At 40.0% G+C, this 23174-nt stretch overlaps 1 protein-coding gene across 6 annotated transcripts in view; it reads left to right on the forward strand.

The window, feature by feature from the left end:
- agap1 (ArfGAP with GTPase domain, ankyrin repeat and PH domain 1) overlaps positions 1 to 23174 on the forward strand; it is a 649558-nt gene that overhangs the window by 182741 nt on the left and 443643 nt on the right. For 3 of the 6 annotated variants that reach the window (XR_009511654.1, XR_009511655.1, XR_009511656.1), the window contains exon 1: positions 15690 to 17470. The exons of 1 other annotated variant lie outside the window; for it this stretch is intronic. Coding sequence is in view for 2 of the 5 variants with exons in the window: in XM_059967177.1 (XP_059823160.1) it covers positions 15997 to 17470 (1474 nt within the window). In the remaining 3 variants the exon portion in view is untranslated. Of the gene's footprint in view, positions 1 to 15689; positions 17471 to 23174 lie in introns of those variants that run through there. 2 more of the 6 variants (XM_059967177.1, XM_059967176.1) reach the window with 2 other exon arrangements.

The following is a 23174-nucleotide window of genomic DNA, read 5'->3' on the forward strand; positions in this document are numbered from 1 at the left end:
GTGCTGCAGGTTTTCTACGTTTCCATGTTTCTAAGGCATAGGAAACAAAACTAACTTAAGCATAGAAAGACCCAGCAAGAGCACAGTGGATAAATCATTTATTTTAGTGGTGTTAGTAGAGGATTAACTGTTTGCTAAGTCAAAGGCAATAATGCCATGATTTTATTTAAAGTCGTACCCTGTTATATTTTGTGACTTCTTTGGAAAACGTTGGGCCTTGTAAAGTGTATCCATTGAAAAACAGCATTTCCAACAGTGCAGCACTGCCACCATATTACACAGTGGTGTCAGATCAAATTGCAAGTGTCTGGAGTTGGTCTTGAATCCAGATTCTAGAACCTTCTGACTCGGGTAACAGGGCTGCCAAGTGAACGTTTTGCTGGCATTGAATACCAGATGTCCTTAGTGACAGTTGAAATTGAAGGTGCTATCTTGACTTTAATTTGATATATATTGCCTGCTTGAAGTGCTTTAAATAAGTAATTTTGCAGAGCAAAGTAATGTGTCATCAATGCAGAATCTGTATACCCATGTGGGTTTAGGACTAATCTCCGAATATTAGAATATTGTTGTAGTCCAGTGCATGCGCTTTTTTGTGTTAATTCTTCATAAAAATGCAAGTAGATATAATTTACTTTTGATAGTGTTTTGTAAATTCTGTGTCTACAGAAAATTGTATTTGTGTATAATCATCTGGTAGTAATTTTGGAATGAAGGTTTGCAAAAATCCAATTTTGCCATGAAGTTAACCAAAGGCTTTAGGGTAACTCCCTGTGTTATTTGAAAGATGGTATCTTCCCATAACTGGCTTGAGACAGCTTGTGTAAGGTTTCCTGGAAAATAGGAAATGGACTTCAGTTTTTAATTGTATAAAGAAATTTTTATCTATCTTTTTGTAATTATTTGACATGATGTAGTTTATTTTTCCCCAGAGGATTTTTGGTTTGGATGCTTTTTGGAGAAAGTAACTAAACAAAGTTGGGGAAAATAGCTGAAACTTTGGTATTACTTTGATAATTATATTTTTCCCATACTAGTTTTGAATGTCATGTAGAACTGTTCAGCCTGATGGAGAGTTTAAAAAAAAAGCTTGAAAGCTAGGATGTCGCGAACTCTTCATAGCCAGTGAGTTATTGCTGCAATATTAGACACATTAACCAGATTTTATACAGCAAAATTCGTGCAGATTGCAATGTGATGCTGGTTTAAATAAGCAGATTAGGTTGTTTGTTGAGGAAAATTATTGGCTGACAGAGGAACAAGGTCTTCTGATCGCGTTTGAAATGGGACACTGATTTCTTTTGGACATTGGTGTAGTATCTCATCCACAAAATAGCATCACCCATTAGCTAGTCAGAGTCCTGTGATCACCAGTGGTAAGACTTGAACCCATGGTTCTCTGCAACAGGTGAAAAAGCAACCAGTTGATCCCCAACTGAAGTTGGAATGATCTGTTCTACTTTCATTGCTAGTTAGCTACAAGTATGGCAAGGTTAGATAGCTTCCGTTTATGTTTAGTGTTCAATGCAGATCTACACCAAACTTTAGCATCAGCCAGTGTGAAAACATCCAGACGATGACTGAGAAATAAAATGGTTTGCCACATGCTTCTGGGGCCAAGCTAAGATGCTTATTGAGAGTTCATGGGGCAGAATTTTGCTTTGCATTTCTGTGGTCATTATGATTTGAATTTGTTGTTGACAGTGGATTGATGGATAACACAAAAATTTGAGCATGATTCTTTTTCTGTGATCAATGATTTACTGAATGACTTTTCCACATGCGCCATCTATAAATACTAATTTATTTAAGATTATTGGCCAGGTTGCATATTGTTCAGACTGTTAAATAGATTAACTCAGGTAGGATATGATTCCATTGGTGACATCTGCCTTCCACTTCTGAATGTAGGTAAGTGGAAACCCAACTCACTGATCTTGTACTGTGTGGTAAGATGTACAACCTAATGCTTTTATGGAGAGAAAGAAAGTGTTGATGAAAGGTCTAATGAAAAGTCATTGGCTTGAAAAAATCTATTTCTCTCTCCACAAAACTGCTTGACTTGCTGCATACTCCAACAATATCTGTTTTTGTAATTTTAGATTGTAATTACATCTCCTTTGTTGCAGGTAAAGCAGAATTGCTGCTGTTGTAAAGCAGAATTGATACGTGTAAGGATGATTTAAAAATCTAAATATGGGAATTAGAGGTTGTACAAATGAAATATAAATCTAGGAACAGAATTTATTGCTTAAAAATTGGAATAACATCATTTGCTAAGCCTTGTCAATTAATTCCCATCTTCTAATCTTACTTCCTCTGAAGGCTGTGTTATGTGGTCAATTGTTGAAAACAGTATTTGGAAATTAACCAAGATGTTTAATAGCATTTCAGTCTGTTAAACCAGATGTTGACTTAAGATGGAGTGCACTTGGAAATAAGGAGTTATTGTAACAAAGGTGTTTATCTGCAACTGGTCATTTTAAAGCGCGCGCGCGTGTGTGTGTGTGTGTGCGCGTTACACTGGTTGTTTCCATTTTAAATACAGATGTAATAAAAGGTGAAATTGAAAACAATTGACATAAGTTGCAGCTGTTTGTAATGACTAAAAGCTGAAGCCTGGAACTAAAACTGATGGATTGTTACAGGCATTAGGTAACTAGATGTTTGACTGAAGAGAAACACCACTACTTGTTTACTTTGAACCACTGGGAAAAGGTAGCTAATGTTAATGTAGGTCCAATTGAGTAGAGTGTAAAGTGGAGAAAGTTGCTCATGCCCATTACTGTACATGAGCTGGTATTACAGGGCCTGCACCACAGCAAATTGCAGACAGATATTAATCAGTAAGTGGCACAAGAGTATGAATATCTTTTTGGAAAAAAAATCATTATTGGTCTTAAGACAGTGTACATTGGAGACCAGCAATTGGTATATGCTGTAGCAGCTGCAATTCTAGGACTTGGGAAAGGAAAGCAGGTTTTATTTTGTACAGTTTGTATGACTTCCAGTTGCAGTGTGTCTTGGTTATATGAATGAACGCTAGACCCTTCTATGTATAGTGATGGGAGTGACATTGGTGAATCTGGGATTGGGATCTGAAAGGTGGCGTCTTTTTTCTGCATGTTTTCCACAAGTTAGTTCTGTTGGTTTGGGGTGGTGGTGGAATAAAACTGTTTTGATTGTGAATAGGTGTAACCACCAATTATCTTGATAATGGCAATAGCTTACAACATAGCTAAAATCATAGACTCCAGAAGGATTGCTTTGGTCGTTGCCAGTGATGCCCAAATCTCTTACCAAAGTTAGCATTTATTGTAAGTACAACAGATTCTGCAGATGCTGGAAATCCAGAGTAATATGGAGCACAAAATGCTGGCGGAGCTCAGCAGGTGAGGTCACATCTTTGTTGTCTATCCCAACATCACCATGAAAAGGTAGTGAACCATCATCTTGAACCACTGCATTTCTTCTGATGAAGGAAGTCACATGCTACTGTTGAGCAGGTAGTTCCTGAATCTCGACCCAATGATGATTTGGGAGCAGTGATATAGTTCAGAGTGGGAATGGTGTACAGTGTAGAGGGGAACCAGCAGGTGGTCGTGTCCTCATGAACTTGAAGCTTCTGTCCTTGGTGATAGAAGTCATGGGTTTAGGAGATTCTGTTGGTGGGAGGTGGGGTACCTGTCAAGCTGGATGCTCTGTCCTGAATGGTTTCAAGCTGCTTGTGTGTGTTTGAAGTTGCATTCATGTAGCAAAGCAGAAGGTTGTCACTCACACTCCAGATCTGAGCCTGTGTAAAACAGTGATGTCACTCACTTGTTCACTGCAGGATGCCTATCCTGAGACCTGCTGTTGTAGCCAGAGTGTTCATGTGGCTTGTGCAGTTGAGTTTCTGGTCGTTGGTGACCCTGAACATTGATGCCAGGGGTCTTGGCAAAGACAATGCATTTGAACATCAAGGGTAGATGGTTAGACTGTCTCTTGTAGAGGATTGTCATTGCCCGACACTTAATCAACTGTTAATTTCTAGTTATCAGTCTGCAAGTTGTTTAGGTCTTGCTGCAGCAGGAATGGTTGCTTTGTTTGCCGAGGAAATGCAAATATAATATTCAATTCCATAATCATTGGTGAACTTTCCCAATAAAAGAAGCAGCTGCAAATGGTCAAGCCAAGATCATTCTCTGAGAAATTCCCATGCAATTCTGAAAATGAGATAGCATCTCCGGAATTCACTTCTTAGATTCATGTTTGGACCAAGGCAATAATGAGGTTTGGATCCTGGTGGTCTTGGCAAAGATTGAAAGAGCAGTGCTGAGCAGATGTCATTTGATACACTGTCAACCACACCTTCCATCGATATGTTGATTTAGAGTAGACCAATTTGACTGTAATTAGTCGTATTTGATTTGTATTGTTTTTTTTATGAAGAACACCTACCTGGGCAATTTTCCATATTGTTAGGCAGGTGCCAAAGGTTATCATCTTTGAGGCAGGTACTTCTTTGTGATTTTTTTTGCCTGATTTTAAAAAAAAATTTGTTTTGCTTTGGTTTTGGGCTTCCAAGATGCCTGATGAGGCTAACAAAAGGACCTGCAGACTCATCCACAAATAGATTAGGTGGTGCCTGGCGGGGTGGACCCTTGGGTGGTTTGTGAATGTCTTCCTTGCACCATTTACATTGGGCTCTAGAGGGCTGCAGATTCATGGCCTTGATTTGAGGTTGTCAATAGTATCTCAACTGCTACCGTTCCATTTTCACTGATCATGTCACATTTTCTGAAGCTGCTTTGACAACACCCTTCAATACCTTCCTCCATTTTGCTGATTATCTATTCCCGTAACAAATCTAGGAAGAGAATGCTTTGTTTCAGGTGTCTGGTCTTGGGCATGTAAGTGGTGTGACCTGCCCAATGGAGCCCACTGAATGTAATAGGAGCAACACACTATCTGCTGGAGTAACCTAGCAGGTTGAGTAGCATCTGTGGGGAAGGGTATTGGCAACATCTTGGGCAGAAACTCTGCATCAGGACAGTGTTATGTTGGGAATATTGGCCTGGGTTTGCCTCTCGTTCCAGTGAAACCTCTGCAGTGCCTTGTGATGCCTGGTCCGGGTCTCAGAAAAGCAAGCAAGACCACCCCCCCCCCCCCGTTATTTTTAAAGAAATGCGAGGTGAAAAAATAAATTTTGTGCTGGTTTATTTATGAATCTGTGAGAGTGGATTTAATTCTATGTCTCAAAATGTGGGTAGTGATTTACGAATTCTGTAAAAGTGAATTTCCGTTATCTGCAGCCTTGTGTTTTGAAGGGCAGGATCACGGTTGCAGCTGCTGGAGCAGCTTGGTCAAAAGCATGGTTGCCAGAGCTTTTCAATGCTTATAGCTGGGATGTTGATTGAACATTAAAAAAAATTCTGCAAATGCTGGAAATCTGAAATAAAAAACACAGAAAATGTTGTCAACTCAGCAGGTCAGGCAGCATCTGTGGAAGCTCTCCACAATGCTTCTCATGTTAACTCAGTTTTTCTTTTCAGAAATGCAGATTTAAACAAAAGCTTTGCTCCAGACTTGTAAACTTAGTTGCTAATCACTCAGTGAAGTGTGTGAGATCATGGACTTTGCAATTTTGAAAGTTTTGTGCTGATCTCTATGTTTTAAGTGGATCACTTGGAGGTTATTAGGGACAAAAGGAGCTGGGGTTCTTCATTTTAAAAAAATTGCTCTGCTGGTAAGAGTAGATGTTTGCTGCAATGGCTGTACTGTGTGGCATCTCAGTATGTTTCCTACGATGACTGAAGTTAGATGCATTGTACACTGTTGTACTGAGGGACGTAGAACAAAATGTACCACATTTGATTCATGACAACTTTACTTAACGGGGTCAGTGATTTTATTGTTCTAAGACACTGAGGACAATTATGTAAAGAAGGGTTAAAATAAACAAGAATCCTTGCTTCCTATTTGCTGTTCAAAGACTGAATACTAGTCTGGAAATTGAGTAGAATAAAACTGAATTCGCATGAGTAACATTTGAGCAAGGTTCCAGTTCATAGAAGTGAAACCATTTGGAAACTTTTTAAAAAAAAATTAGTAAATTAATTTCTGGATTTTAAAAAAATAATAATTTTATCCACTGAAGAGGTTTAATTTTATATAAAACCTCAAAGTATGCGTGCCTTTATCATTAAGAGTAAAACTGATTATCATGCTTTGTGAATAATAAGAGCTGCACTGAGAGGGAGCATCTTTTAGATGAGAGATTAATCAGAATCAGATTTATTATTACAGAACATATTGCATGTTATGAAATTTGTTAATTTGCAGCAGCAGTACAGTGCAATACATAAAAATTCTAAATTACAATAAGGAATATGAAAAAATAAGTAGTGCAAATCCTGTCTTCTGTCAAGTAGGTGTGAAAGATCCCACAACAGTATTTAAAGACAAGCAAGAGAAAATACCTTTTGTGCTTTGCACTTAATTGAATTTTAAAACTGATATGAAAGGCTGGAATTCTGAAGTAAAACAGAAAATGCTGAAAAGACTTTGCAAGTCAAGCAGTGTCTGTAATGGGAGAAAGTTGTTTTGAATTAATGAATTCTCTTTAGAGTTTTGAAGCCATTATTATGTGGTTAATAGCAACTTGATATTTGTGGGAGCTTGCTACACATAAATTGACTGCTACGTATTCCACATTGCAAGAGTGACCCGCAGCTAAATGTAAGTCATAGAAGATGAAACATTATGGAATTCCCTGAGAGTGATTTGAAAGTGATATATAAATGCATGTAATATTTTTAAAAGTTGAGATTAATAATACTAAATATAGTGTTGCTTTTTGCAGGGATTTTGCATTGCAGATCAGCTCTCAATTGCCGATGTACATTATATCCTGCTTGCATTGCTCCTTGGCAACATGCTTTCCTGCAACCTGTCATGTTCTGATATTGTCAGTGGGGTGCATCTCTGAAGAACATATGGTGTTGAAAGAAAGGAAGGATAAATAAGAAGTCAGGAAACATTAGTTGAAGAGTTTTGTGTTTATGGAACATGCTGGCTTTCATTCAGCATAGGGAACCATCTAAATACCAAACTTCCAAAGTAACTGACTAGTATAAAGATTGATGTAAATACTTTGGAGTTTCAGTCAAATATTTTTACAATGAGAAAATAATGTTTATTCTGAAAATTCCACAATGTAGTGTTTTGTGAGGGAAGGTTGGGTGAGTATTTCTGGTTCTGTGTGTTTAATACAATGGTGTTTTGGGCAGGTTATAGTACCAAAAAATAGCATTATGATACTATTTGTTGTATCCTTTCTTGTGACAGTTTGGTTCAAAATAACAATGGTCATGTGTTCAAAATATTTTATAAAAAATATACAAATTGATAACATTTGTTTAAGATATTTTTCAGTTAGAATCCTGCCACCCTTATTAACAAACCAAATGTTTTCAATTAGCTATGCTTTCAGTACCACTGTAAAACTTATTTTTATAGCATTAAATTAAATCACTTAAAGCAAAAAGCCAATCACCAAATAACATGGTTAATGTGGGTATTTACTTTATACTTTTCTTTCCTTCCCTCACATTTTAAACAACTTTTACTTATTGATAAGCTTGTCCTGGTAATTCTCGGCTGCTTTGTGAGAATTCCATTAAAATTCATTATATGCAAGATCAATTAAAAGGTATCTCTTAACATTTTTCAGATCATGACAAGCAACATTGCACTGTTACATGCCTATTATGCAAATAGTCATCCTGTAGTAGTACTTGCACCTTTCAATATTGCTGTGAAATACTGGACAAGTTGCATAATAACCATGGATATGTGTGGTCCAACCACATTGCCCTAATTTCCACTTCTACTGTATTGGAAAAATAACTAGTTCATTTTGTTGAAAATACGGATCTTGTGATGGTTTGTTTTTAAAAACACATTTAAATAAAAGTACTAACATCTGGGTAGCATCTGTGGTAGGCTAATGTGGGTTCAAGAAGTTGGTTGGTCACCATCTCCTGAACAGTTGGGATGGGCAACAAATGGATTTCAGGAGCACAAAAATCCAAGAACCCAGACTTCCTGAGAGCCAAGAATTGAAGTTGGCTTATTACAGAGAGAGAGGTTGTCTTGAAAGAAGACTTCGAACATCTCAAGCAAAACCCAGTCTTTTAAGTTGATGTCCTTGATGGCATCCTACAACTCAGCGATACTTGGTTCATCAAAATGTTGAAAGGATTGCCCAAAGATGAAAACACATCAGGGCCTCAACAGCACAATCCCCGCTGAAGCCTGAGATCATAGTGCTGAAATACTTTGGCTGAAAGTTTATGACCTCTATACCTTCATCTGGGAAGAGAACATGCCAGAGGAGCTTAAAGATGTGATAATTATTATCTGCAAGGGTGGGTTACTGTATTTATGGAGAAGTCTTCCTAGTCCCTATCACAGCTCAAAGTTCTGCCTTATTGACCTCCTGTTATAGCAAAGGAATTTTTCCCAGAGTGATACCATTGTCTGTGTCACTCCAAAAGTATCTGGATTATACTGTAAAAAAAATCCAGAACAATTGTAGTGAACAACAATATTTACTGTACAGGTTTGTCACACACAGCAGTAGAAGAGACTCAATGTCGCGACTCTCAGGCTGGAGGGACAACACCTCATATTCTGTTTGGTAGCCCCCAACCTGATGGCAATAATATTAATCTCCCTAACTTCCAGTAACTTTTCCCCTCTCCCTGGTGTCGCCCTCCTTCCCTTTCACCAATGGTCCACTCTCCTCTCCTATCAAATTCCTTCTCCAGCCCTTTACTTTTTCTACCTCTCACCTCTTGGCTTCTTACTTCATCATCCTTTCCCCAACTACCTGGCTTCACCTATCACCTTCTAGCTTGCAGTCCTTCCCTTCCCACCACCTCCTTATTGTAGCGCTACTCCCTTCCTTTCCAGTCCAATGAGGGGCCTTGGCTTAATGTTTATTCCTTTCTGGAGTTGCTGTCTGAGTTCTTCCAGCGTATGTGTGTATTGCTGTGGATTTTCATCATCTGCAGAATCCCTTGTGTTCACAATTTTTCAAGATTGTTTAAAGAGATTAGCTTTATTTGTCACAGTACATTGAAATATCAAAACATTCAGAGAAACACATTGTTTGTGTCAATGACCGACACAAGGATTGTGTTCGGGGCAGCCTGCAAGTGTCACTGTGCTTCCAGCACAAACATAGCATGCATACCATTTAGTTACCCTAACCTACATGTCTTTGGAATGTGGGGACAAAATGTAGAACTCAGAGGAAACCCACTTGTATAAGGGAAGAACACAAAATCTCCTTACAGACGATGGTGGGAATTGAGCCCTGATCATGATTGCTGGTGCAGTGAAGTAATGCGCTGACCAATGTCCTACCGTGCAGCCCTGACATCAATTAGGGAAATGCAATTTATATTTTCTGATGATCTATTTGTCAGGCTCAAGGAGTTAGAATCGGACTGATGTGTATTCAATTGCTCAAGAAGATTTGGTGACAATGTAAACAGTTGTCATTGCATCATTCACTGTATAGCCATTGTCTTCCTTCAATGCTCAATACAAGAGAGCTTGCCTGTGACAAACAAGAATGCTACTATGTCTGGATGCTGGAAAATCTTTTGCTGACCAGAGGTTTTCAAGTTCTTGTCCCTCTCAAAACTAATATGCTAGGTGAGGGAACCATCCACGTTCTTTGAGTGGTCTCCAAGAAGGCTGGGCTGCTGCAGTGTAAGATTTTTTGGCGGAATGATTGCATACAATTTTAAACGAATTGTGAGATATTGCCAGCGATCAGATTTTCAAAAATGAATAAATGAAAGACTCTGAAATCACTTGCAGGAAGACTCAACTGTTGTGAACAGCATTAACGTTGCCTTGAGGAACAGTGTGAGAAAGCTGTGTCTGAATCCTCCAGTTATTGGCACAAGCTCTGGGCCTAAAGGTGACAGAATTCTACTCGTTGGTCTGATGCAGGGAATCATCTAGAAACTTCTTCAATAGACAGATCAATGTTGCGGTGAGGTTGGCTTCATTCTATGTCACTGACATGGGTAGCTTATAGTTTCATTCCACATAGTCTAAATGTGTCCGTGTAGTTCATTCTATTGATTCATTTTCAAGATCTGCGTGTTACCCTCAAGACCAGCATTTATTGGCCATCTCTACTCACAGCAGAGTAAGTTGTTGTAGGGTAATTCAGTACTGATAATAACCACAAGTGATTCTGCAGCTGCTGGAATTCCAGAGTAGCACATACAAATTGCTGGAGGAACTCAGCAGATCAGACAGCATTTATGGAGAGGAATAGAGTCGATGTTTGAGGCAGAGACCCTTTGTCAGGAATCATTTTGAGAGTAATCCAGTACAGAAATGACTGTTTTAGCTGTGCTGACCATCAGACACCCATCCTCTCCAATCCCATTTTTTTCCCCTCTGTTGCACCTCCATTTCCCCTACCTTGCCTCTCCCCTCACCATTCATCTACACTGGTAGTCATTTACTTCAATCAGTTAACCTGCATCGCTTTGGCATATGGAGTAAACCCAGGAAAACGTATGAACTATACACAGACAGCACCAGGTCAGATTTAGAGCTGGGTCTCTGGACCTGCGGAACAGCACTACTACCTCCTATGCTATTCTGGTGATGCACACTTTCTTTCTGGACTGCTGGGACTCATTTTGTGAAAATAGTCCAGCAATGCATTTGTAGGGAGTTCGAACATTTAGACCCAGTACTGATGAAGGACCAGGGTGTATCTCTGAATCTGGATAGTGAATACTTTGGAAGGAACCCTGCAGGTGGTGATGTTTTCATCTGCCTTTACCCATGTCTGTGTTGGTGACAGAGGTTTGTGAGGAGCTGTTGAAGTAGCCAGGGTAAGTAACATTTTGTAGCCAGTACAAGCTGCAGATACTCTGTGCTAGCGTGGGAGAAGGAATGTTGATATGATGCCAGTCGAGTACTAACTGGATGGTGTTGAGTTTCCTGAGGGCTGGAGCTGAATTCATCAAAGCCAATGGAGAGAGTGCCTCCATGCTCCTGATCTGTGGTTTATTCAGGAGGCAATGGGGGTGTGTAGATCATCGGTTCTGGCCAAAGGAGTAGCTTAGCACTTCAGTGCAAGGGTGTTTATTATGTGTGTCAAAAATAAAACTTAAATTAGTGAAAAGAATACTGACAATATCCACCATAAAGCACAATAATAGCTTCATACTATTTTTCTCCAGTGTGAACTCCTGGCAGCCCTGATCTCCCCCCTCACTTGGGGCAAACAGCCTTTTTTTTCTTGGCACAAGGATATACTATCTTCAATTACCAACAAAAATTAACTTAAGACTACACATGAAAACATTAAGACTACATATGTACACATGTTACATATCCCCATTACTAAAGAAATGTATGGTGGGAATGGCACCATAAAGCCAAACTGAGTGCATCAACTCGGTTTAGGATCCATTATGAGGATATGCAAGGGAAGACCAAGTGTACACTCAACACGACAAGGCAATGTTTGTGTGTGTACAAGGAGAGCATTTACGAGCACTCTCTATCACATGGTGTCTGGAGGTGAGTCATTTGCTACAATGTATTCAGCCTCCGATCTTTCCACCACAAGGACTTCAGCCCAAAATTTCAACTGTTTATTCCTCTCCATAGGTGCTGCCTGACTTGTTGAATTCCTCCAGCATTATATGTGTGTGTGTGTGTGTGTTACTCTGGATTTCCAGCATCTGCAGAATCTCTTGTATTTTTGTAGCTAGTTAGATTGAGTTTCTGATCAGTGGGAAATTGGTGATGAAGAATTCAGAAGTTGAAAGGAAGGTGATTAAAGGATATGGTTTGAAGGAGAGGCTTGAATGGGAAATGACAAGAAATTGATTTTATTGTTTGACTGTGGTAAATAATGAGAGAGCAGCAATGTAGCAATGTCATTACAGAGCTGGAAAATGTCCAAGTGGGAAGGAGTACAATTCCAAAAAAAGCATCATATTTGGGGTGATGGGGTTGAAAACCAATATCAGTGATCGAGGACTTGGATAAATGGGAACGTGGTTGAGAAATTCTGATAGTCACACAGTATTAGTACAATGATTTGATTTTGTGGAATTTAACTATGCAGTTTAACGTAGGATATTCTGACACTGTTTTGTCCTGTGCCATAGTATACATTTTTTTGTTTTCAAAAGATTTTGCTCTGGACTTTCCCAACACCCCTAGCTGATGTGATACAGCATATCCAGTGACCACCATTGTCAAAAATTAGTATTTTTTTAATTAAAAAGTGTCCACAACTTCATGGACAGTAGTTGCCTTTACTTTTGCTATGGTTGATGTATGCCTCTTCAGCGTGGACCTGGAAACTTTGCTCATTACATGTGTTTCCTTTAGTAATGAGATCCAAGATGGTTCGCACTTTTTCTACTTTAAAATGGAGGTGTGCTAACACTATTAATAGCACCATCAAGGATAGAACTTTTTTGTAACTTGGGGTAAACTAACTTTTATTTTTGTTCACTGACCCAGTGCACTACAGTACAATATGTGATTTGGGAAGTATTTTTATGTGACATTAAATGGCTTTAATTAAGGTGATGTTTGGCTTCCCGCTTGCTGAAATTCCCAGAGGAGAATGTAGCTTCATAAATAGAATGAGTTACAGTGTATAAATAATTCTCATGTTCCAGAGAGCTTTTTGGAAAATGCATGTTTTTATTTATTTTAATATATTAATGTTTTACTTTGCTATAAAGTTAGTTATTGAATTTATTATACAGTTATATTAAGTTATTATTGGGTAATTTGTACTTGAAGGGAATTCCAATAGCATTTGTTTTCTAATTTTCCACTCTGGCTTTATGGGGGCTGCAAAGAGAAGAGCCATCAGTGCTGTCACAGGGGCTGCTGAGCGAGCCTCCAGATGGCTGTGGATCACGAAGTATGACCGATGCTGCTGGGATGTAAGCTGGGGCCTGACCAACCCTGGCTGGGTCGCCTGGGTGAGAGTGTCTATAGAAAGACCCAAAACACCTCATGACCCCAGGTTACATCACTGATCGTGTGTCCCAGTGCACCCCAGGATGCATTCCAGCATCAGTATAATGGTTATTTTTTTACTTAAAATTGTTTCCAGGATAATGAGTTTGTATCAACAAAATATGTTAAATTGTGTGTTGATTACAACACTTTTAGTTTGTTGGTTCAGACTATTTGTCTACAAGCATAAATGATTTTAGAATAACTTAGTTTACAGAATAAGTATAGTTTTAAGTTGCATTTATTCTGAATGAACAGTGGCATAAATAATGAATGAAGTGATGAAGTTCTAGTTCTTGATGTAAAGGTAATAAACGTAGTGGATATCCATAAGGCCATGGGATATAGAAGCAGGATTAGTCTATCTGGTCCATCGAATCTGCTCCAGCATTTCATCATGGCTCAACCCCATTCTGCTGCCTTCTTCCAGTAACCTTTGACGCCCTGACTAATCAAGAACCTATCCACCTCCACCCAGTGTAAATGTGGAGAGAAACATGCTTGGAGCATATTTTACATAGCACTGTGGGTTCAACTATAATAGAGACAAGAAACATTTCACAAAATGTTTTGCATGTAAAACTTATTTCTTTCTTTGTACAAGGTTTTTAACAGCTATTCAATAGTAATTCCAAATATGAGTTAGTCTGACATATGTACCATACAGGACCAAGGCTACTGATTTTTTTTTATTGAAGTGTTGCTATGACCGTTTGTTTCATTGATTTAACTGCTCCAGTTCTCCCCTGACTGACAACAACCTACTTTTTCCCCCAACCTTCTCCCCACCATTATTTTTTGCCTCCAACATGTTTTAACTCCTTATTCCACTTTCCCGTTTCTGTGCACATTTTCTGCCCTATTCATTTGCACATCTCACCTTGTTTCTTGCATTCTTCCTCTTTCCATGTTTTTCTACTCACCCTGTTGTTCTTTTTCATTTCTCCCTCTTTTTCCCGCTGCTTCATCATTTTTTCTATTCTTCATTTTTCATCTATCCCTCTATATCCACAGCTCACTATTTTCTACCAGCTCACATTCTTCTACCCCATTCCATTTTTACACTCTTCACAATTTTCCTCTGTCCTGTAATTTCTCCTGATTCTTCACCCTCTATTCTCCCATTTCCATTTGTTCCTCATTTTATGCCATTCTCCCCTTTCTGCCTTCCTATCCCCATCACCTGATTTTCTAATTTTCCACCCCACCTCATCTTCCCCTATTTCTTCACACCCACTTTTCCTTGACTTTTGTTTGTATCTTTCCTGATTTATCCTGTTTCTTCTGGCTTTTCCTCCTTGCCCAATTTTTTTCACCTTTTAAATATGAGTTACTCTGATGCTCACTCTCTCTAAATCCTCCATACATTACGTTTGAATCACTGTCGTACATTGCACCTCAAACCAGCAATATCTCAGTTTTTAAAATGTTTATCTCTGGTCTCAAATCCCTATGTTGTTTTGCTCCCTCATACCTTTGCAGCCACCTGCACAGCCCACTTGGATTTTTATACTCCTTCAATTCCGTCCTATTTAATTCTTCCTCTGGAGGACCAGTGTACCTTAAAATAAATAAATAAACTTCATTCTGTTACCGATTTCCCTTGTAATAACTCGATGCATTTTTGTAACGAAATTATCTAATTGGATGGCATACAAAAGTGACAGTAATGAACCATTTACCATGCTGGAGGGGATGTCCCTTGGAGCTTTACTGTTCTGCTTTCAACCCTGAGAATTCCCTTGCTCTATTTTTGAGCATCTCTTCTTATGCCTCCTTATTTCAAGGATCAAATTCTGTTTGCTAAAGCTCCCACAGAGCCAGTTGAGTTATTATACTGCTTTAAACTACCATGTAAATATAGATTGTTGTTAATTGTAGTGCTTCCACGATTCTGTCTGAAATCGGCTGCCTTGACAAATAACAGGGATGGAAACCAAGGCCACTGTGATTGATTTCAGCTTGTGTTATACCACAAACCTTACAGGGCTAGGGTTTTATTTAGAATTTCTTTGGAGCTACTGAAATGAGAAGTAATTTGCCAGTTTGGTAAGGCTTTTGGAATTATTTTCATGATGTATCGTACTTGATTAGAGCGCTTAATTGATACTTTGCTTGACTGAGCATTTCCGTTTCTGTCAATGTGGGGAAACCAGTTATTATGTTATTATTTTGAGTCAGGGTCCTTTCTCTAGCATTGTTTTCCATAACTTTTATTTTTGTTAGAATCGTGCAAATAGTGGATGTTTATTGACACTTTCAACATTATTGCAAATAATAGGATTTGAGTTTGTGATGTTCTTTTTGCACTAGTTTGCAGTACACTGCTCCAGATAAACCCTAAAAAAACAGTGAAATTTAGAAATGTTTCAGCAAATTTTCATGGTTTCCTAAATTTCACTTTACGTTTTCGAAAAATGCGTTAACCGCAGAACTGTACGCTGTTGACGTGATTTAAGGTGTCCTGTTGTTTGAAAAGCTCGCGTTTTGTCTAAATCCATTCCCGCGGTTCGGCGGAGATCCAGACCGGTGTTTGGATCTCTCTCTCTCTCTCTCTCTCTCTCTTTCTCTTTCTGTCTGCCTCTTCCCCCGCCCCCGTGAGTCGGTGCTTGTACACGCCGGCTGGCGGATTGCAAGTCGCTGCTCGGCTCATTTGGGAAGATGCTTGGCTCGGTGGGAGCCCGGAAATATTCTTTGATTGTCCAGCGCTGCAGGTCGCAGGCGAGCGATCTACCATTGAACCCACTGCACGCTTACATGCCGGAGGAGGAGGGGAATTAATGGCAATCAGTTCGGCCGCACGGGTTCTCCGCACACCTGAGCCCGTGTGCACGCTGCTCCCTGTGTGAGGTGGGTCTGCATCCGCTCCGGCTGCTTGCCCGGTCCTCTGCTCTAATAGGCAGGAGCTGGAGAGGAGCCATGTACCTTCTGGATAGCGAGCCGTACCCCGAGATGATGAAGAGGGGCACTCCTCAGAGGAAGACGGTCTATCGCATCTCACTTACTCTCGTCAAGCGGGAGGCCACCCCGGCCGAGAGCGGGAGTAGAGCTCCTCCTTCCCCCCGACACCAGGGGGCTTCGGAAGCCGGTGGGACTCAGAGGCCCGGGAGCCTGTGCCCGGCCGAGGGCAGCGAAGCAGAGGATGAATTTGAGGCGCAGGGAAGCCTCCGGAGCTTTCGGACCTTCAGCACCGGACACCTGGAACTGGGCAGACTGAAGGTGGCCAGGAGGTCCCGCGATCAGGCGTGCAAACTCAAGGGCACGCCGAGCAAAGACCTGGTCACCTTGAGGCGTAGAGATGGAGCTTCAGTCAGACCCAGCAGCATGCTGGCTGCCGTGGATGTTGAGTTGAAGAACAAAAAAAATTGGACCGAGCGATTGGGAACAGGGACTGAATCCAGAGATCAGGTTCCTGGGCGAAAGAGCCCTAACCAGGCAAAGGACGTTCAGGATGGTGGAACTTGCCCCGAAGCAAGTGAACAAGGAGATCCGACCAAAACAATTCGTGCGAAGGAGTTCTCGCCATCTTCGGAGCCCCCCGATGCAGAGGAGCCTTTCCCTAGGAAATCAGGTGGTAGATCTGCTTTGAGGAAAAGCGAAGTAACCACGAAAAGAAATTTAAATGATTCATTGAAAAGCATTTTGAAGGATAAGGAGTTAGTGGCAGTATCTTCAGAGCCTGATTTTTCCAAGCAACCCATTTCACGAGGAGAGCCTGGTTTATTATCAGTGGCCCCTGCAGGAGATTCATCCTTGGCTTCTGAATCTTCTCGTGTCGAAGCTATTAAGCAAACCCCGCCGTTATCGTTAGCAACGGACAAACGACACCCAAGTCTACTCAGAAGAAGCTTCAGCTTCAGTTTCAGGCATTGGAATGGAGAGTTGGTGAGATTTAAAGCGTTATCAAAAGAGAAACATCATGGCAGCTCCAGCTGCCTCTCTGGCGCGGAAGCTGCGGGTGAATTCAAAATCCAAAAGCCGTATTGTGGCGAGACTTCTACGAATGAGAAACGGAACACCTTGGACGTCGGAGAAGTTCTCAATAAAACGGACCCACTCTCTGAACAAGAGCGGTGGGAGAGGGGTAAAAGGAAGAACAGGACTTTAGATAATAGTGATATTCATAAGCTCTCTGAAAACCGGGAAATGGGAAAGGACGGTTTTATAACAGGTGGCGTGAGATCCAGTTCCCAAGAACACAAACTCTTCAGGTTTTTCAGCGGCATTTTCTCAAAGCGCGACGGCACTTCAACACCTGTTACAAGTCCATATGGAAAATCACACAGAGATTTTGTTTCCAAATCCAGGGGGTATCCCAGTAGCCACAAGAAAAGCGGCTCAACTCTTGAGCAGTCCAGCAGCGAGAGCATTGATGAAAATACTTCTCAAAACGGTATGGAATTGATTGTGCTTTGCTCTTTGGCGCGATCTTCTGTTAATTTGTTCGGATACTTGCGTGGTTTTATCTCTTTAAAAATTGATAGGAGCACCAGAAGGTTAGCATACATTTGCTGGGAGGTGGGGGTGGGGGGAGGTGTAGGTGAGCAGTAATTTAAGCGATGCGGGAAATGGGAGCTGCTCTACGAGCGAGTTTATCAATAATTGTTGTTAAAATGATGCAGAAGTGTTTCTACAAAAATATGATGGTTATTAATTCTGACCATTTGAGTCTCTAATGGATTTCGTTCAATTTCTTTTTAGGAAAGGCAAGAACAATTTAGCATTAAGATGGCTGGTACTTTCTGTGCATTCGGTAGCCTGAAAGCTTGTAATTACAGAACGTAAAGAATTATAAAATACAGCATTTGTGACTGGTAGAAGAAAATTATTTCGTGGTTAATTTTTGAAGAATAGTAGTCTGGCGTTCTGCACCATGACTGATAATTTGGTATATTACAGCTCAGTTTTTATTCATTTGAGCAAAATTGAATAATGAAAATTCCATATATTTCTCATCCATTTCGTTACCAAATAACATTTAGCTTAAGTTCTGTTCTGTAGTAGAAACAAAAATATTTTAATGCATTTACTAAATATCATTGTTTGATGTTGTTCCAAAGGTATCAGGCTTTTGAAAACTAAAAAACATTTTCTTACCTGAAGTTTTTTTTAGTATTCTCTCCACCTCACTTGGCAATTCTGTACACTGTTCTCTGCAGTGTTTTAATTTGGGGCATGTTTATAAGTGACTTTGCCAAATGTGAAGGAGTTTTGATAGCAAGATATTAGATGTGCATTTTAAGGAAAGCATTGGTTGTGTGACATTGATGGTTGGTGAACATCATTCTAGACAATTACTGATTCTTCCAATGAGTAATTATCATAGAGTTCCATTAAGAATTAGGTAGAGACTTTTCCAAGACTTCTGTCAGAAATGGGATTTGATTTGCAGCTAGACTTGAAATCAGGTAGGGAATGGTATTGCTTTTTCTGCTACTTTGAGATCTTGATCACATAAGATTAAGCTAAAATGGAATTGGGTCAGGGTCTGTTTACTTTCCATTTTGTTTTACTGCCTGTTTAGGGCAGCAATGGAGGTCCTCCATCTCTGCCCATAACAATGCACACAGATATAGAAGGATTCTTCATTGCAGTTTCTTTAACCGTTTTTATTGACCAGTCAGGGTTGTTAGCCCTGAGCAGAACCCCTGTACCTGGAGGACTGTAGGACCACTGGCTTCTATCATTTGGCATGGGTGACCCCACCAAGAGCCAAAGCACAAGGCCCTGACTCTAGCCAACATAGTTCTCTGGATCATTGAGGCAAGCAGTCCTCCAGATCCTACGACAATGTTGTTATCCTCTTGGAGGGTTCAGTTTCCAAGCAGAGTGAATTTTGAAAGTTTAATGTGAGATTGTACCAGGCTTTAAATATTCCAGCCAGAAAGCTATCATCCTTGCATCTAAACTATCAATCACTGAAATATTCAGGAAAACAACCACTCAACCTGCTCATTCTCTTTAGCAAACGTTTGTTGCACTCCCTCTTCTGCAAATATGCCCTTGCAGTAGCTGAGTGACCAGAACTCTGCATAGGATACTGGCTTGGCAAAAAATCAAATCCCAGACTGCTATCACTTTTTCATCAGCAGTAGCAAAGGCAGATCCCTTGTTATAAAAAGTGGGAAATGTCATTTTGTGATATCTGAAACCCAAGATTGTTGGAAATGTACATTAAACTATTCAAATAAGAAAACATAAAGTCCCATCTTTCAATAGTTAAAGCATGCACTTAATTAATAGTATGCAGCATCATACTTATTGGACAAGCAAATCTTTTTCTGGGCCTTTGATCCAAAGACACTACCGGGTAGTTCAAATTTAAAATCACCTGGAATTTAGGAAGAAGAGACTACCCTCAATAGCAGTAACATTGAAAGTACTGGATTCTTACAAAAATTCCACCCATTTCACTAATGTCTTATAAGGAAAAAAATCAGTTATCCTTATTCAGCTTGGGTAATATGTGACTTGAGACTCAGCGTGACTGTGAATGACGAACTGCCTATTCAGTACAAGGATAAATGACAAATGTCATCTTTGCTAGTGATATCCAGATTCCATTAACTAATTCATGGCAACAAAAATCATTGTTGACATGTAGTTAACAATCCTTAATTTTAAATCCTAGTAGTGTTACTACTTTGGCAGACAAATGAAGAGCTCTGGTAAGAAATCTAATGTTTTTCTGATATTGGTCTGCAGAGATAAAAGGTAGTGGACTCTTAGTGACTTGGATTGAAATGAAAATCTGAGAACAAAAAGAAGAAAATGGTGGTTTGTTTTGTACAGGAAATTAGCAAAAAGTGGCAAAAATTGTAAATGTAGTTTGATTTCAGTTCTGTCCCTGCGAATTTTGAATGTGAACTCAAGCATTAACACACATTTATTACACAAGTTTCCTTGAAGGATGGCACTGATTTCAACAAGTTATTAGATGAAAAAACAAAAAGAAATGGTTTAAAGCTGGCTCTCAACTGTTGCCAGTTTCCATTGCATTGCCCCTTCTTGCTATTCACTCCTCACATGAAGAAAACAGCATGGGGGAAGATTGAGAATTTCATTTAATATGCACAATATGTATTGATGCTGTATTTTGACATATGTAACTTTTTTTCTTGAATTAATAATTCAATTCCCTTGACAAGCCCAGAATTAGCCTTTGCCACTTTCCAAGTTTAAATACATGAAGTGTTGGATACCCAGTGTGAAGTTGTTTTATTAAGTCTCTAAATTTCCTGTTATGTTTGTTTGATTTTGTTAATGCAAAAGCATTCTGATATGTAGAGCCAGCTAAGCCTTTGGATGTTGGATACACGATGTGAGCCATGATCTTTCCTTTAATTGCTCAGATCTGGCTGGGCTCAAAGGTCTCAAACTGTCCAAGTCTTAGTCTCCGCTCTGCCCAAGAAGTAAGACCTGATGAGGTTTGCTTTTATGCATTAGATCCTGCAGATGTGTGAAATGGAGAGTAACACGCACAGAAATGCTGGAGGAACTCAGCAGGTCAGGCAGCAAATATGGAGAGGAATAAGCAGTTGATGTTTAGGCCAAGACCCTTCATCAGGACTCAGAAAACAGGTCTACTTTAGCATTTTACCCAAGGTCCTGGTGAACTTGGACAATGTCACAGGCCTGTGCTCTATTCAGCATCAAATCAGCATCTCAGTGAAGTCAAAGCGTACCTCATGGGAAGTAGTAATCTGTCCTCCTGGGTTTTTCTGAGATTGGAGGTGGGTGGGAATGAACTCAAATTAATAGAGTTGCTTAAAATGCTCAGGGCACTACTATGTTGCCTCACTGTTATATATGTACAACATTATAACAACATTATTAAATTGAAACATAGAGACAGAGGAAAATAGGAGCAGGATTAGTTCTTTCGGCCCTTCAAGGCTGCTCTGTTGATCATGGCTGTTCTGTCTCAATACTATACCCTGCTTTCGCCATGTAATTCTTGATGCCTACAAGCACCACAGTATGTGCGCTTGCAACACTGTGTGTCAGACAGAGTGGTCAGCAGCACTGGGGCTCCACAGGAGACTGTCCTGTCTCCCTTTCTCTTCACCATCTACACCTAGGACAGACTTCAACTACTGCACAGAGTCTTGCCATCTTCAGAAGTTTTCTGATGACTCTGCCATAGTTGGGTGCATCGACAAGGGCGATGAAGCTGAGTACAGGGCTACAGTGGGAACATTTGTCACATGGTGTGAGCAGAATCATCTGCAGCTTCATGTGAAAAAGACTACGGAGCTGGTGGTGGACCTGAGGAGGACTAAGGCACCGGTGACCCCTGTTTCCATCCAAGGGGTCAGTGTGGACATAGTGAAGGATTACAAATACCCGGGGATACGAATTGACAATAAACTGGACTCGTCAAAGAACACCGAGGCTGTCTACAAGAAGGGTCAGAGCTGTCTCTATTTCCTGAGGAAACTGAGGTCCTTTAACATCTGCCGGACGATGCTGAGGATGTTCTATGAGTCTGTGGTGGCCAGTGCTATCATGTTTGCTGTCGTGTACTGGGGCAGCAGACACCAACAAATCAACAAGCTCATTTGTAAGGCCAATGATGATGTGGGGGTGGAACTGGACCCTCTGATAGTGGTGTCTGAAAAGAGGATGCTGTCCAAATTGCATGCCATCTTGGACAATGTCTCCCATGCACTCCATAATGTACTGGTTAGGCACAGGAGTACGTTCAGCCAGTGACTCATTCCACCGAGATGCAACACGGAGCGTCATAGGAAGTCATTCCTGCCTGTGGCCATCAAACTTTACAACTCCTCCCTCAGAGTGTCAGACACCCTGAGGCAACATGCTGGTCCTGGACTTATTTCCACTTGGCATAATTTACCCATTATTATTTAATTATTTATGGTTTTATATTGCTATATTTCTACACTATTCTTGGTTGGTGCAACGGTAACAAAAAACAATTTCCCTCGGGATCAATAAAGTATGCCTGTCTGTCTGTCTGTTTGGAAATCCATTTGCCTCCTCCACATTGAGTAACTTGGTCTGCATTGTTTTCTGTGAGAATGAGATGGGTCCCCATTTTTGATTTGGTTTAGGTAGATCTGGTTAAGAAAGTAATATCTGTCAGGGATTGAAGAACGCTCTGTGATCTTTCAAACTGTCTTGGGATCTTTTGCATCCACCTGAAAAATTGGGATCAGGCAGATGTTTTTTAGTTTAATAGCTCATCTGAAATGCATTAAGCTGAAATTTCAACATTGTATTGTAGTCTCAGACTTGAATATGTACTCAAAGTCAATTTATTATCAAAGTAGGTATATGTCACCATATACTACCCTGAGATTCATTTTCTTGCAGACATTCACAGTAGAAATAGAATAGGATCAAAGAAAAACTACCCCTGAAGAGCAACCAATAACCAATGTGTAAAATAAGACAAACTGTGCAAATACAAAACATACTGAGAATATGAGTAATGATATCCTTGAAAGTGTGTGCATAGGTTGTGGAATCACCTATGTATTGAAGTCAGATAATGTATCCTGAATGACAGTCTGATTAAGGCTCACAAGAGCTATCAAATAAATACCTTTTGCTGGCAGTGATTAGAGGGTAATTCCCTTTTGCACTTAATTGTGCTCTGAAATGCAAAGTGCTTTTGCATTTCTTTCCTCCCTTGATGCAAACAAAAAGAGCGTAGAAACTAAGTTTCAGAATTGTACAATTTTTTATGAATATCATCAATGTGGGAGGTAAATAACTCATCAGTGCTCTTTTATTACCTCAGTAGGAGTTAATATTTGAAAAAAAACAACTTTGATTTTACAGTTCAAATTTATTTTGAAAGAGCAAACATATATTTAAGCTTCAAGTGCTGAAATTTCAGATATCTTGTTGAAAATAATGAGTAATCTGATAGACTTTTACCAAAGAATGGAAAGAACTCTAATCAGCCTGTGGGAATTTGAAGTGAATGTGGTGGATAAGATTAATTAAACAAGTAATAATTCTGAAATAGGTGCAAGGCATTGGCCTAAGGTGCCTGCACTTGTGTCCTCCCTCTTCTATATGCGCGCGTGTACTCACACACACAATATTTGTGTTCTGTGAACGCA

The sequence above is a fragment of the Hypanus sabinus genome, chromosome 4 (assembly GCF_030144855.1).
Source record: "Hypanus sabinus isolate sHypSab1 chromosome 4, sHypSab1.hap1, whole genome shotgun sequence".
Taxonomy (NCBI): domain Eukaryota; kingdom Metazoa; phylum Chordata; class Chondrichthyes; order Myliobatiformes; family Dasyatidae; genus Hypanus; species Hypanus sabinus.